Genomic DNA, 14,551 nt, shown 5'->3' with positions numbered 1-14,551 from the left:
TTTGAAGCTTCCAGTCTGTTATTCAAACTAAATCAGCATGACAGAGTGATCTCCAGCCTTGTCCTGGTCAACACTCACACCTGTGTTAACGAGAGAATCACTGACATGATGTCAGCTGGTCCTTTTGTGGCAGGGCTGAAATGTAGTGGAAATGTTTTTGGGGATTCAGTTAATTTGCATGGCAAAGAGGGACTTTGCAATTAATTGCAATTCATCTGATCACTCTTCATAACATTCTGGAGTATATGCAAATTGCCATCATACAAACTGAGGCAGCAGACTTTGTGAAAATTAATATTTGTGTCATTCTCAAAACTTTTGGCCACGACTGTAGATGCCTCTTTTATTGAAAATGATTGAAGTAGCTCTTCCATTTGTGATATGTTCTCGTAAATCAATTGTGAGTCAGAGAATATACAGTGTGATCTTCAAAGATTGAAGGGACCAAACATGTATTATTGTAGTGAACACTGTTAAAATGGACAGTTGAAAAAGTTCATCCTCAATCTGCTGGAATTGAAACCGGAGGCATACAGTACTTGAGCCTGGTTGTCATAGGACTTTAATTTGACAGGAGCGTGGGGCATACCTTAGACAGGATAAAACATGCTGCACTTAATCTGTCTGACATCATCCAGTATTTATAAAGATTGCAGCCTTTAAAATACCCTTCAACAACACTGTGGCGTCAAGACGGAAACATCTGGCCCTCTTCAACATTTACACAACCTCAAAAGAACCTTCACAACCTTAAAACAACTTTCACAACTTAATACCGGTTTGAGTCTTATGGCAGTGTGGTTTCCTATAATCCACATTTGTACATAAAACATAATTATAAAGCACTGTTCATGTGAATAGGCTACTGTAGTACCACGTGTTTCTCCCATCGCAGCGCTTGCCTTGCGTTTGACATGCACTTCCACTCTCCACACAATGCGATGTTAGAGGCTTTTTAGTGAGTTTAAAAGAGCCATAGTACCAGAACCCAATTTATGCTGAAATTCCCCAATTAAGCTGTCAGGTATGCACATAATGAAATGATATTCTGTCACCTCCACCCCCTGTAACTCTGAGCTGCTATTGTGATCAAGTTGGACAAATCAAAAGGGTTTTTTCTGCCTCATTAGACTCTGATAAAGTCAACCCCATTATCATTGGCTGACATTCAGCTTGCATCATATGCTCTTCAGTATTTGACTGTGAGCCATGCATCTCTCACTCCAAAACAGCATTTTGTTCAGGGTTGGCACATCTTTACTGTGCTTTGTCTCAGTTCGGCAGTTGTAGTATGGGCTCGTTCTTTGGGGCTTTGCCTTGAAGATGTACAGCTGGCCCTTTGTGTTGAGACGAATTCAGGGCTATTCTACTATGACTGGTGATACAAGAAAACTTTTGTGTGTTGATTAATTGTCATAAGTCATTAAGTACTTCAATAGCTCTGTATGTAGTACTACGTAGGAGTTGTTCCAGAGGAAATTGTTTCTATGTCTGTTCATTGCATTCTTCAAGTTTGCCAAAGTATGTGTGTCACTGACCAAAACATGACTACAGTCACCATGGCGACTTCCCCTGCTCCTAACTGAACCCTATCGAATCCTCCTTTCCCAACTGAAAATCCCTCACCCCACCAATCAGTCTTGTGTGTGATAATGCTGCTCAATGCTAGCTATCTAGCCTTTTGAAATGATCCAGATGCGTTCCTCTCTCCCTGCCTCCCTCCCACCCTGCCTGATGAAGACTAATGTCCCACCAGAGCCCTGAGCAGCAGCATTTCACACCTGATGGATACAAATGGCCGCCACCGCACTCCAACACTCCCCATTGTGCTTCTTAATTGGGAATCAGAACGGAATAATAATGGTGCTTTCCATTAGGGGAGACCGAATGATATATTTAAATGAAGCTTACTGAGAGAGAGGGAGAACTGATAAAGTTATATGAATGAGGGGAGGGAGGAGGGGTGGATTCGCTGCTCCGCTGCACTCCCTTTCAGAAAGAAATTCCCGGGGCCTCCAATCTCCTGCTCGATGGAGTGGGGGGTTTAGAATAAAACAAGTGTACCCCCCCCCTGCCCAAACTCTCGCTCATTCAATCCATCACAGAAATGACATTGGAGCTGAGCGTTTCTGTCTGCTGTTTGTTTTTGCCCACAAGTTCCTCCCTTTTCAACGTTGACTTGAAGGAACCTTCTATGGAAAGTTCAGGCCTAGTTTCACCATCAAGGGCTCTGGGTGCAAACTCTAACTTTGTGTGCTAACTCTTTCAGTATTGTAGTACATTGTAGTTTTATAGATGTACGCCATTATCTTTACCATACACCAAAACTAACCATAGCTATGACCGTAGCAAGCCTGACGCTTGATTTGAAACTTTGATATAAACTTGTCATATCCAATCATCTAATCTAGGTTGTGTGTCAATCCATAGATCTCCTACAAGGCCTTGAGCTCCTTCGACACGGAGTTTGACCTGACCAACCAGAGCGGCAAGGTGTTTAAGTTCAGCAACGAGACGTCCCACATGTTTGTGGGTCTCTACCCCGGCTCCACATACTCCTTCACCATCCGGGCCAGCACCGTCAAGGGCTTTGGACCTCCCGTCATCACCCAGTTCACCACCAAGATCTCAGGTATTAGAAACTTTGACCAGGACCAAGTAACCAATAATCCTGGACAACCTACTGAGCCCTAAATCTTCCAGGAGATCCCCAGTAATATATAGCTGTGTTCAATGTTCCTGGGTGTAGCGTTTGTCTGCGTTTGTGTGTACTTGTGTGTGTCTGTCTCTGTCTCCTGTCTCCGGGTCTCAGTCTGTCTTTATTTGTCAGGCAAATCACTGTCTCCTGTGCTCATGTGTCCCCCCCTCCAGCTCCGTTGATGCCAGGCTATGACCAGGAGACTCCCCTGAACCAGACAGACAGCACGGTCACTGTCCTGCTGAAGCCTGCCCAGAGCAGAGGAGCCCCTGTCAGGTAGAACCATTCACACATCAAACAGCCCTACACACACACTCACGTCACACACACAGTGATAAACACCCTGCCCTCACTCCAGCCACTTTTGTCCTCTCGCTCCCACAATTTCTTTCACCGCGCAAACGGCCCTCACAAACAGCCCTCCGTTCTAATTGGCTTGGGAGGCTGGTGATATTATCCACAACAACATATTTTGTTTTTTAACATTATCAGCATGTATTAATGTGGGCATTTGATCTGAGCAAGCAGCACTTTCCCCCCCTTTTTAAAGATAAGAATAAAGCTGTTCTCTCAGACTCCAAAGATGAGCAATCTCAATCTCCTCCTCTTTCTCTCTCTACTTCTCGATTCTTCCTTCTTCTGGAAGCAAAGATTGTGGTCAAGGGTGTCTCCTATGATTTGCACACCGCTGAAAATAAACAGAAATATGCAATACGCTTGCCTGGGAGCATAAACGGTGGTTTGGGCCTTTATTTTTCTCTTGGTTGAGAGAGAAATCAATAATAGTGCTGGCAGATTCCCACACTCCAGCTATGTTATCCTTCATTCATTGGCCACTACTGCTAGTGCTGCCGACCAGTTCTCCACGAAACGTGTGTGTGTGTGTGTGTGTGTGTGTGTGTGTGTGTGTGTGTGTGTGTGTGTGTGTGTGTGTGTGTGTGTGTGTGTGTGTGTGTGTGTGTGTGTGTGCGCGAAGACTGCAGATATGCTAGCGGTTGGGCGGTTGGCTACTATCCTACTACTGTCGTTACTGTAGTTTGCTCTTTAGTCATGAAGTCCTTGCATTGCATTAAGACAACATTATCACAAGTTCTGTGCTCTTTTAATCATTCATAGACCCACACAGAGACAACGGACACACACACACAGGGGCTGGCCAACAGCTAGAGTGATTACATGTTTTAATGTTTCAGACTGAGGAGATAACCAGTTTCTCTACGGACACACACACACACACACACACACACACACACACACACACACACACACACACACACACACACACACACACACACACACACACACACACACACACACACACACACACACACACACACACAGGACAACCTGTCTCTGTTATCAAAAGGAAGGATAAAAGTATTTTAGTATGAAGAAACCAGACGGTATAAATAAATGAGCATGTGCTTTAGCACCTGGTGGCCCATCATGAAGTATTTACTATCCACTCCTGTCTGAAGCCACTTTAATGGCCGTTTGAGCAAAGTGACAAAAGACACAGAGAGGCCTCTCTCTCCACCTCACATGAATAGAGCCTAAGTTACACAGATGGGCGGTAGTGATATTAGCCTTTTTCACCTGCCGATCACATTCTATAAAGGAATGCCCTGAGTGTACTGGAAGTTGCTTTGTATAAAAGCGTGTCCTAAGTGGCATATTGTTATTATTTAGATAAGGTAGACTGAGCCAAACACCCGCAAGGTATCCCTAAAAAGTAGGACACTGGAATTCACTCTCCGTCAAACATAATCCTTTTAATTTAACAATTTAACAATAGTGTCACCAATGACGTGTCAAAAAAAAATACCACTACTGTACTTTAAGATTAAAACCAAAAATGTGAAGTAAACTGTCAGCCCTGCTCCAATCCTCCAATCCAAATCAGGTACACTTTTTTTTCTCCCTGATGACCTTTCAACGACTGTCACATGGGCCTGTCGTTGCCATCTTAATTACAGTTAACGGGTCTTAATGAAATCACAGGATTCGCTAATTAGCGCTTTGAGGCTGTCTTTTGTTGACTGGTAAGGATTCGCTAAAAGATTAAAGAGGGGATTTGCCAGCTAAAATGTTCGCTGGTTTGTATAACTCCTTATAATCCCAGCACAATGTCTCACCAGGAAAATTAAGAAAACCAAAGGCTGTAAATTGGAGCGATATATGATTCATTTGGAATTATTTGTCATTTCGTGACACATTTGAAAAATTCTGATATTGTATACTGAAGAGCATTTTCGACTGTCAATTAAGTGACCTAATATGTAGTATAGCCTATAGCAATAACAATGATTTACATATGATTCCCAATTTCTATGCCTTTGACGTTTCTTTGAGATTCCTAGGCCTTGGTCACAGCAGTGTTCTGGCTTGACAACGCAGTGTGCATTTTCATTCAATAGGCGATTATGCTCATTAACGTGTGTATTTCAAAGGTCCATGACATTAAGAAGGGTCTCCTTCAAAGTGTAACTTTTGTGTTTCCAGCTACCACCATGATTTGTAGGAAGGTGATCTCGGCACTCTGAATCAAAGTGTGCGTGCATGCTTGCCAGCTACTCACTTGTTACATATGTAGCAGTCTGTCGAGAAGAAAGGTGACAAACACACTTAGTCAGGAGCTCCATATCCCTTCAAAATAAGAGGCGGGTGGGCTGAGGAGACAAGAAACCAAGTTGAAAGTCAAGGAGAAAATAGAGGGCAGGAGATAAAGGAGGATGTTGATGAAAAACAGGATTTGAAGGAGTCTCCTCTTTTACTCCCTCCAGCATATTATGACATAATGACAGTGGAGAACTACACAGTAGGTCTCAAGAGAAAGAGTTAGTCAGAGTCAGACGGAGAGAAAGAGTTAGTCAGAAAGAGTCAGACGGAGAGAAAGATTTAGTCAGAGTCAGACGGAGAGAAAGAGTTAGTCAGAAAGAGTCAGACGGAGAGAAAGGTTTAGTCAGAAATTGTCAGACGGAGAGAAAGAGCTAGTCAGAGTCAGACGGAGAGAAAGATTTAGTCAGAAAGAGTCAGACGGAGAGAAAGATTTAGTCAGAAAGAGTCAGACGGAGAGAAAGAGTTAGTCAGAAAGAGTCAGACGGAGAGAAAGTTAGTCAGAAAGAGTCAGACGGAGAGAAAGAGTTAGTCAGAAAGAGTCAGACGGAGAGAAAGATTTAGTCAGAAAGAGTCAGACGGAGAGAAAGAGTTAGTCAGAAAGAGTCAGACAGAGAGAAAGATTTAGTCAGAAAGAGTCAGACGGAGAGAAAGTTAGTCAGAAAGAGTCAGACGGAGAGAAAGATTTAGTCAGAGTCAGACGGAGAGAAAGTTAGTCAGAAAGAGTCAGACGGAGAGAAAGAGTTAGTCAGAAAGAGTCAGACGGAGAGAAAGATTTAGTCAGAAAGAGTCAGACGGAGAGAAAGAGTTAGTCAGAAAGAGTCAGATGGAGAGAAAGTTAGTCAGAGTCAGACGGAGAGAAAGATTTAGTCAGAAAGAGTCAGACGGAGAGAAAGAGTTAGTCAGAAAGAGTCAGACGGAGAGAGAATTAGTCAGAAAGAGTCAGACGGAGAGAAAGAGTTAGTCAGAAAGAGTCAGACGGGAGAAAGAAAGAGTTTAGTCAGAAAGAGTCAGACGGAGAGAAAGAGTTAGTCAGAAAGAGTCAGACGGAGAGAAAGATTTAGTCAGAAAGAGTCAGACGGAGAGAAAGAGTTAGTCAGAAAGAGTCAGACGGAGAGAAAGATTTAGTCAGAAAGAGTCAGACGGAGAGAAAGATTCATACCACACAGACATGCACAGGCTGTCATAGCACAGGCTGTCATAGCACAGGCTGTCATAGCACAGGTTGTCATAGCACAGGCTGTCATAGCACAGGCTGTCATAGCACAGGCTGTCATAGCACAGGCTGTGGCTAAAGTGGAGTGAATGAAGAGAAACCATGTGAGCTTTTGAGCAATTCATTATCATGTGACACCGCTCTTCTTTTGGAGATATTTTTGTCACTTTGTTTTAACATGGAGTCGGTAGCATTGGAGTTGATGTTGTTCATAACATGTTGGTTACCCTGTCAAAGGCTCAAAGAGATCAAAACCAATACACCACATACTATGTAAGAACATGCATACTTATTCGCCATAATGAGAGTCCTCTCTGGCGATGGGATTGAGCCAGACAGATTTTAATGTGAAATACCAGATGTTTTTCCGTGATACAGTTCGTTAAGACTGCAACCCTTCAAACTGACTGTAAACGTTTGGTAAAAGCAAAGAGTCGGGACGCACACAAAAATACCTCTGTCTGTCATGTCGCATTTGGGGCATAATGCCTTGTGAGGGACTGGATCATTGACAGGCTGGTGTTTGAAGGGCGGTCTGTCTGGCAGCATTACATATGTTTGGTGCTACAATGGCAGCCTAACCAGGGGCAAGTTACTCCTTTAAATGGATTACTGTCAGTCAGGTTCGCTCTCGCGCTAATGTGTCGAATCTGCCGCACCAGGGCTAGGACACACACCACCCTGCACTCACACACGCTCAGACGAGCTCACACACATGCATATAGACACACACACCAACCTCCTCACCCCCTGTGCCAAGACAAGCGTTTACCCAGCGCTGTGGAAAAAGATTTGTAACGCCTCCTAAACCCAGCATCGCCCCAGCTACTGCGTCAAACCACTTTCTCTCTGTCATCTGTTTCTCTGAGGACAGCCAGAAACACTCCTGAGAGAGGGGGAGTGAGAGAGAGGGGGTGGGAGAGAGAACATCCCATTTCAGACCCGCACCACAACCCCAACACCACAATGGGACACACAACACAGGATCCACCAACCCAACAGACCCCACCCCCTCCTAACATCCCTCCTGTCAGCTCCCTCGATAGCCCCCCTGACAATCCCCCCCACATCCACTGAGGACACACAAAAGTCAAAGATTGTGCTCCTCATTGACTCAAATGGCAAATACATTCAAAAGGATAAGCTTTTTCCCAAACACAAAGTGGCTAAACGCTGGTGGCTAAACCCCTCCCGAAGGATCTGCACCTAGAGAACCCACACCAAGAGGACCTACACCCAGACCACACCATCACCAACCACACCCCAACCAGCTAAGACCACCCCAAGCAAACCCTGGCCACACCCTATATAGGCCCCACCATGTCAGACCTATGCCTCTTCTGCCCACCCCATGCCCATGCGGCAAGGACCTCAACATGACAGCAGGACATATGCCCAGGCCGTGAGCAGGGCAACAGGCCCAACCCCTGCTATTACACTTGCCCAAGCACCATCCTGTGACCTAAGATGTATTTATCAGATGCTCAACATGCTCTGCTTACACCTACTTTGATGTTCCGGGCCTAAACCACACAAAAACAACACTAGACACTATGGAACACAAAGCTTTTACTATCTTATTCTGGAATATACAAGGACTGAGGTCATCTGCCTTTGGCCTAATGAGCATACAGACATTGTCATCCAACAAGAAACATGATATAATATAAAGGAGACGGACTCACTGGTTGCCCTCTAGTTTAGAGAGAACTGGTAGTCCCATCCACCAAACTACCAGGTGTGAAACAGGGAAGAGACTCGGGGTAGGCTAATTTGGTATAGAGCAGACCTAGTCAAAACAGGAACATTTTACATCTGGCTAGAAATGAATAAGGAAATGATCTCAACAGAGAGAAATGTCCTTGTGTGCTACCTATATTCCCCCAATAGAATCCCCATACTTTAACGATGACAGCTTCTCCATCCCAGAGGGGGAGATTAACAATTTACAGGCTCAGGGACGTGCTAGTCTGTGGCAAACTAAATGCCAGAATTGGACAAGAACCCGACACCCCCAGCACACAGGGGAACAAACAGGACAGCATTCCCTCCCCCATATGCCCCCCTAGACACAACTACGCAACATAACCAACAAAAACGGTACACAACTCTTGCATCTCTGTTGTATGCTGGCTATGTACATAGTCAATGGTAGACTTTGAGGACACTCCTATGGTAGGTAAACCTATAGCTCATCTCTTGGCAGAAGTACTGTACTACTTTATCACTGACCTCAACCCAGAGTCTCTTAGGGGTGTCAGTTTACTGACTGTGAACGTTCTATCAGATCACAGCAAAATCACTTTATTATCTAAAATCATTTTATTATCTTTTCCACTTGCTGTGGCAATGTAAACATATGTTTCCCATGCCAATAAAGCCCCTTAAATTGAGAGAAGTGGGGGGGGTGAGAGGGGTGTGGAGGGAGAGGGGTGTGGAGGGAGAGGAAAAGAGAGTCCCTTTCTGTCATCATTGATTTAAAATGTTCCTATATGTTTGCTTTGGTAATGTATGTGGTTACACTTTCCATGCCAATGAAGCCTTTTGAATTTCAGAGAGTGGGAGGGAACAAGATCCCTTGTTTCTCAAATTTTGTGATCTGCTCTATCACATTTCCACTTGTCCTGTTTTATCCACCACCCCAGGGGAGGTATCACATTTCACTTGTCCTGTTTTATCCATTACCCCAGGGGAGGTATCACATTTCACTTGTCCTGTTTTATCCACCACCCCAGGGGAGGTATCACATTTCCACTTGTCCTGTTTTATCCACCACCCCAGGGGAGGTATCACATTTCACTTGTCCTGTTTTATCCATTACCCCAGGGGAGGTATCACATTTCACTTGTCCTGTTTTATCCACCACCCCAGGGGAGGTATCACATTTCACTTGTCCTGTTTTATCCATTACCCCAGGGGAGGTATCACATTTCACTTGTCCTGTTTTATCCATTACCCCAGGGGAGGTATCACATTTCACTTGTCCTGTTTTATCCATTACCCCAGGGGAGGTATCACATTTCACTTGTCCTGTTTTATCCATTACCCCAGGGGAGGTATCACATTTCCACTTGTCCTGTTTTATCCACCACCCCAGGGGAGGTATCACATTTCACTTGTCCTGTTTTATCCATTACCCCAGGGGAGGTATCACATTTCACTTGTCCTGTTTTATCCATTACCCCAGGGGAGGTATCACATTTCACTTGTCCTGTTTTATCCATTACCCCAGGGGAGGTATCACATTTCACTTGTCCTGTTTTATCCATTACCCCAGGGGAGGTATCACATTTCACTTGTCCTGTTTTATCCATTACCCCAGGGGAGGTATCACATTTCACTTGTCCTGTTTTATCCATTACCCCAGGGGAGGTGTCACATTACCACTTGTCCTGTTTTATCCATTACCCCAGGGGAGGTATCACATTTCACTTGTCCTGTTTTATCCATTACCCCAGGGGAGGTGTCACATTACAACTTGTCCTGTTTTATCCATTACCCCAGGGGAGGTATCACATTTCACTTGTCCTGTTTTATCCATTACCCCAGGGGAGGTATCACATTTCCACTTGTCCTGTTTTATCCATTGTATCACATTTCACTTGTCCTGTTTTTATCCATTACCCCACGGGAGGTATCACATTTCACTTGTCCTGTTTATCCATTACCCCAGGGGAGGTATCACATTTCACTTGTCCTGTTTTATCCATTACCCCAGGGGAGGTATCACATTTCACTTGTCCTGTTTTATCCATTACCCCAGGGGAGGTATCACATTACCACTTGTCCTGTTTTATCCATTACCCCAGGGGAGGTATCACATTTCACTTGTCCTGTTTTATCCATTACCCCAGGGGAGGTATCACATTTCACTTATCCTGTTTTATCCATTACCCCAGGGGAGGTATCACATTACCACTTGTCCTGTTTTATCCATTACCCCAGGGGAGGTATCACATTTCACTTGTCCTGTTTTATCCATTACCCCAGGGGAGGTATCACAATTCACTTGTCCTGTTTTATCCATTACCCCAGGGGAGGTATCACATTTCACTTGTCCTGTTTTATCCATTACCCCAGGGGAGGTATCACATTTCACTTGTCCTGTTTTATCCATTACCCCAGGGGAGGTATCACATTTCCACTTGTCCTGTTTTATCTACCACCCCAGGGGAGGTATCACATTACCACTTGTCCTGTTTTATCCATTACCCCAGGGGAGGTATCACATTTCACTTGTCCTGTTTTATCCATTACCCCAGGGGAGGTGTCACATTACAACTTGTCCTGTTTTATCCATTACCCCAGGGGAGGTATCACATTTCACTTATCCTGTTTTATCCATTACCCCAGGGGAGGTATCACATTTCCACTTGTCCTGTTTTATCCATTACCCCAGGGGAGGTATCACATTTCACTTGTCCTGTTTTATCCATTACCCCAGGGGAGGTATCACATTTCACTTGTCCTGTTTTATCCATTACCCCAGGGGAGGTATCACATTTCACTTGTCCTGTTTTATCCATTACCCCAGGGGAGGTATCACATTTCCACTTGTCCTGTTTTATCCATTACCCCATGGGAGGTATCACATTTCACTTGTCCTGTTTTATCCATTACCCCAGGGGAGGTATCACATTACCACTTGTCCTGTTTTATCCATCTCCCCACAGGAGGTATCACATTACCACTTGTCCTGTTTTATCCATCCCCCCCACGGGAGGTATCACATTACCACTTGTCCTGTTTTATCCATCTCCCCACAGGAGGTATCACATTACCACTTGTCCTCTTTTATCCATCCCCCCACGGGAGGTATCACACTAGTACCTGTCCTGTTTTATCCATCCCCCCACGGGAGGTATCACATTAGTACCTCTCCTGTTTTATCCATCCCCCACGGGGGAGGTACCTCTCCTGTTTTATCCATCCCCCACGGGAGGTACATGAGTACCTCTCCTGTTTTATCCATCCCCCCACGGGAGGTATCACATGAGTACCTCTCCTGTTTTATCCATCCCCCCACGGGAGGTATCACATGAGTACCTCTCCTGTTTTATCCATCCCCCCACGGGAGGTATCACATGAGTACCTCTCCTGTTTTATCCATGGTACCTCTCCTGTTTTATCCATCCCCCCACGGGAGTATCACATTAGTACCTCTCCTGTTTTATCCATCCCCCCACAGGAGGTATCACATTAGTTTTACCTCTCCTGTTTTATCCATCCCCCCGGGAGGTATCACATGAGTACCTGTCCTGTTTTATCCATCCCCCCACGGGAGGTATCACATGAGTACCTCTCCTGTTTTATCCATCCCCCCACAGGAGGTATCACATTAGTACCTCTCCTGTTTTATCCATCCCCCCACGGGAGGTATCACATTAGTATCTGTCCTTTCTCATGAGGGTAACTTTTTTATATTCATTACCAGAGGAAGAGGTTAATGTTGTCCTCCTAGCGTTTTGTGTGGCACTCGTGATTCCTGTGTATGCGGACAGGAAACGTTGTGATGAGGTTACATTGTGACAATGGCAGGCCCTTGTGTCCCCACAGAAATCTCTATGTGTCAGCCTATCAGGCATAATGACTGGTGTGGTGTGACCCTGGAGAGTGATACACGAGGGCTGGGCCCCGGTGAGAACTCAAGGGCCTCGGCCTCTGAAAACAAGACTGTTGTTTCAGGGGGAGTTGGTTGCTCAGTCTCCCAGTCTCCCTCTCCCCTATCCTCCCTCCTAAGTGCTCCATGTCCTGCTGAGCAGAATGTGTTTGCATCAGGGGGCCACAGGTTATCACGAGATAGGGAACGTATATGCCTATCTCCCCTTATCTGCTCATCTCCAACCCTCTCTTCCTGCCCTTTCCTATAACTCTGTCATACCTCCCGGGTCCAGGCTCCATCCACAGTGGGAGCCTCCTCAGCAAGTTTCTCTGAGATTTAAGTGACATTTAATCTGTGCAGCTTGGCCTCATTTGTGTAGACCTGCTCCTATTTTATGGGGGAGGTGATAAATAAGGGAGCAGGGAGACAGGTGGAGGCTACAGGGGGAGGAGTGCTGTCGATGCTGGCCTCAGGAGATGGGGCCATGCAGTTCCTTTATCCCTAAATCAGTCACAGAGTGGAGGGGGCAGTACTGGACCACTGCCTGAGGGAAGAGTTTGAGATAACTGAAAGGATAGTTTGGGAGGATCAATAGTGGTGGTATCGCTGAGTTGAGACTAGCAAGGGGAAACATTATGCAAAGTTAATTAGACCTCACTAGCCTCCTCCCTCACTTGTCTCCTTTCACCCCCTCATTCTGTTTTTTATTCTGTTCACCCTCTCCTCTCAAAGTCCCGGGTCACCATTGAGTCCATGCCAACGTGGAGGCTGTGTGTAATTGGTCTAGCGTCACATGGGGCGCCACACTGAAACGGCGCTGGCAGCGCGGCACAAGGAGCCCTAATTGGTGTCAGTTGAGGTTGCACGACTGAAACAGTGTTTAGCTTTGTTGCCTCTGCTCTCTCTCTCTCTCTCTACCTTCTCTCCCTTTCTGTCTACCTCCCTTTTTTCCCTCTCTCTCTCGCTACCTCCCTCTCTCTCTGTCACTCACTCACTCACCAGGTGGGTGGTCTGAGTCGTTGGCTGTGGAATGTTTTCTCACCTTTTGTCTCTCTCAAAGCACACAGTTCCACTTCGCTCCCTGCTTTTATCATGACTATGACCATGTTTACAGTCTCTTAGCTCTCTCTCTGCTGTGTTCTGCTCCAATCGGTTCCTGGCTAAGTAGAACTAGTTCTCCATAGGTGTATGCTCCTGGCCATGTAGAGGGGGTGATTTACACCACCTTGGAGACAATCCTCTCCAAACCTCCCTGCCTCTCCTCCAAACCTCCCTGCCTATCCTGGACCAGTGTCAGCCACTAAAGATTGTCTCCCAGCCCAACCTCATTTGAATTCCTCTAAGGTTTCTCTCTTTTCCCTGGGTAGCTACGAAGTGGCCAGTTAATAGCCCCACTTCTTTCTCTCTCTAAGTATCCTCATTGATTGTTGTGGATTGAATGAAGGAGAGTTAATTGAACACTAAATAGTACTAGAACTACAAAAGTCAAAGAAAAAACAACAGTAGTCTGGCCACGATGTGATCTGTACAAACTTTTTTGCTTAGTTTTCAGTTGGTGTCTCAGCAGTTCCATCGCTCGCGGTAAAGCTAAGGCCAGAGGAGATTGTTGCCGATATTAAGCCCGCAGTGAGATCATGGAGACAGTTTTGCCATCAGCACTTTCCAACTCTCCTGAAGGAAAAATAAATTATTATACTCATAATCTGCCAATGCATTGCTTTTAAGTATACAGCACACCAATATGTATTTTTCACTATGATAATCCTGATGGTTGTCCAATAAAGTCTGATATTTTAGCTGGGAAGAAGGGATAGATGAGTGGCAGCCATTTTGTCCTGTATTGATGCACATTTCTCTTGATTTTCTTCCAATTCTCAGGACATTTACTAGTGCCCTGGGGGCACCGGGAGAGAAAAATATTTAATTAAGTGGGAGTTGTTTTTCTCAAAATGATATCTAGACGTTGCAGGTAGCCTTGGAGCAGCCATTTGTGCTGGGTTTTGTATTATTTATTGAAGATGCATCGTTCTTCTCTGGTTCCAGCCCCCGAGCTTATGTTTTTCTCTCTTTACTGGCTGTGCCCAGAAAGCAGACACATTTTTCACCCCGGTAATTTGCAGAGAAAATATCAACTTTTGACCTGTTGTCTGGCGGTAAAAAGAATAGTGCTTTATCATAGCATTATCATAAATAGGCTTTTACTGCAACTGCTGTTTATCGGTTTATGCTGCTTGTTCTATTCAGACATAAAGGCATTATTTCCCTCATTGGCATAATAATACAACATTTCAACATTTCAGTTGCTATTTCTTAGTCTGGATTTTCTTCTGGAGGGCTCAATTAGTTCCTATACTTTTAGCCTGGTTTAACCAGACTGAATGCAACACTCACCGCAATGAGTTCCGTCTGGTTTAGCCAG

The 14,551-nt window shown here is 45.1% G+C and overlaps 1 protein-coding gene across 10 annotated transcripts in view; it reads left to right on the top strand.

Annotated features, from left to right (window-relative positions):
- The window catches only part of LOC135517303 (receptor-type tyrosine-protein phosphatase mu-like), a 288,195-nt gene that overhangs the window by 161,636 nt on the left and 112,008 nt on the right, over nt 1–14,551 (top strand). For all 10 annotated transcript variants that reach the window (XM_064941482.1, XM_064941481.1, XM_064941484.1 and 7 more), the window contains exons 10-11: nt 2,431–2,632; nt 2,872–2,974. In XM_064941482.1, coding sequence (XP_064797554.1) covers nt 2,431–2,632; nt 2,872–2,974 — 305 coding nt within the window. The remainder of the gene's footprint in view (nt 1–2,430; nt 2,633–2,871; nt 2,975–14,551) is intronic.

The sequence above is a fragment of the Oncorhynchus masou genome, chromosome 28 (assembly GCF_036934945.1).
Source record: "Oncorhynchus masou masou isolate Uvic2021 chromosome 28, UVic_Omas_1.1, whole genome shotgun sequence".
In the NCBI taxonomy this organism is placed as follows: Eukaryota; Metazoa; Chordata; class Actinopteri; order Salmoniformes; family Salmonidae; genus Oncorhynchus; species Oncorhynchus masou.
This window is presented reverse-complemented; position numbering and strand designations above follow the sequence as displayed.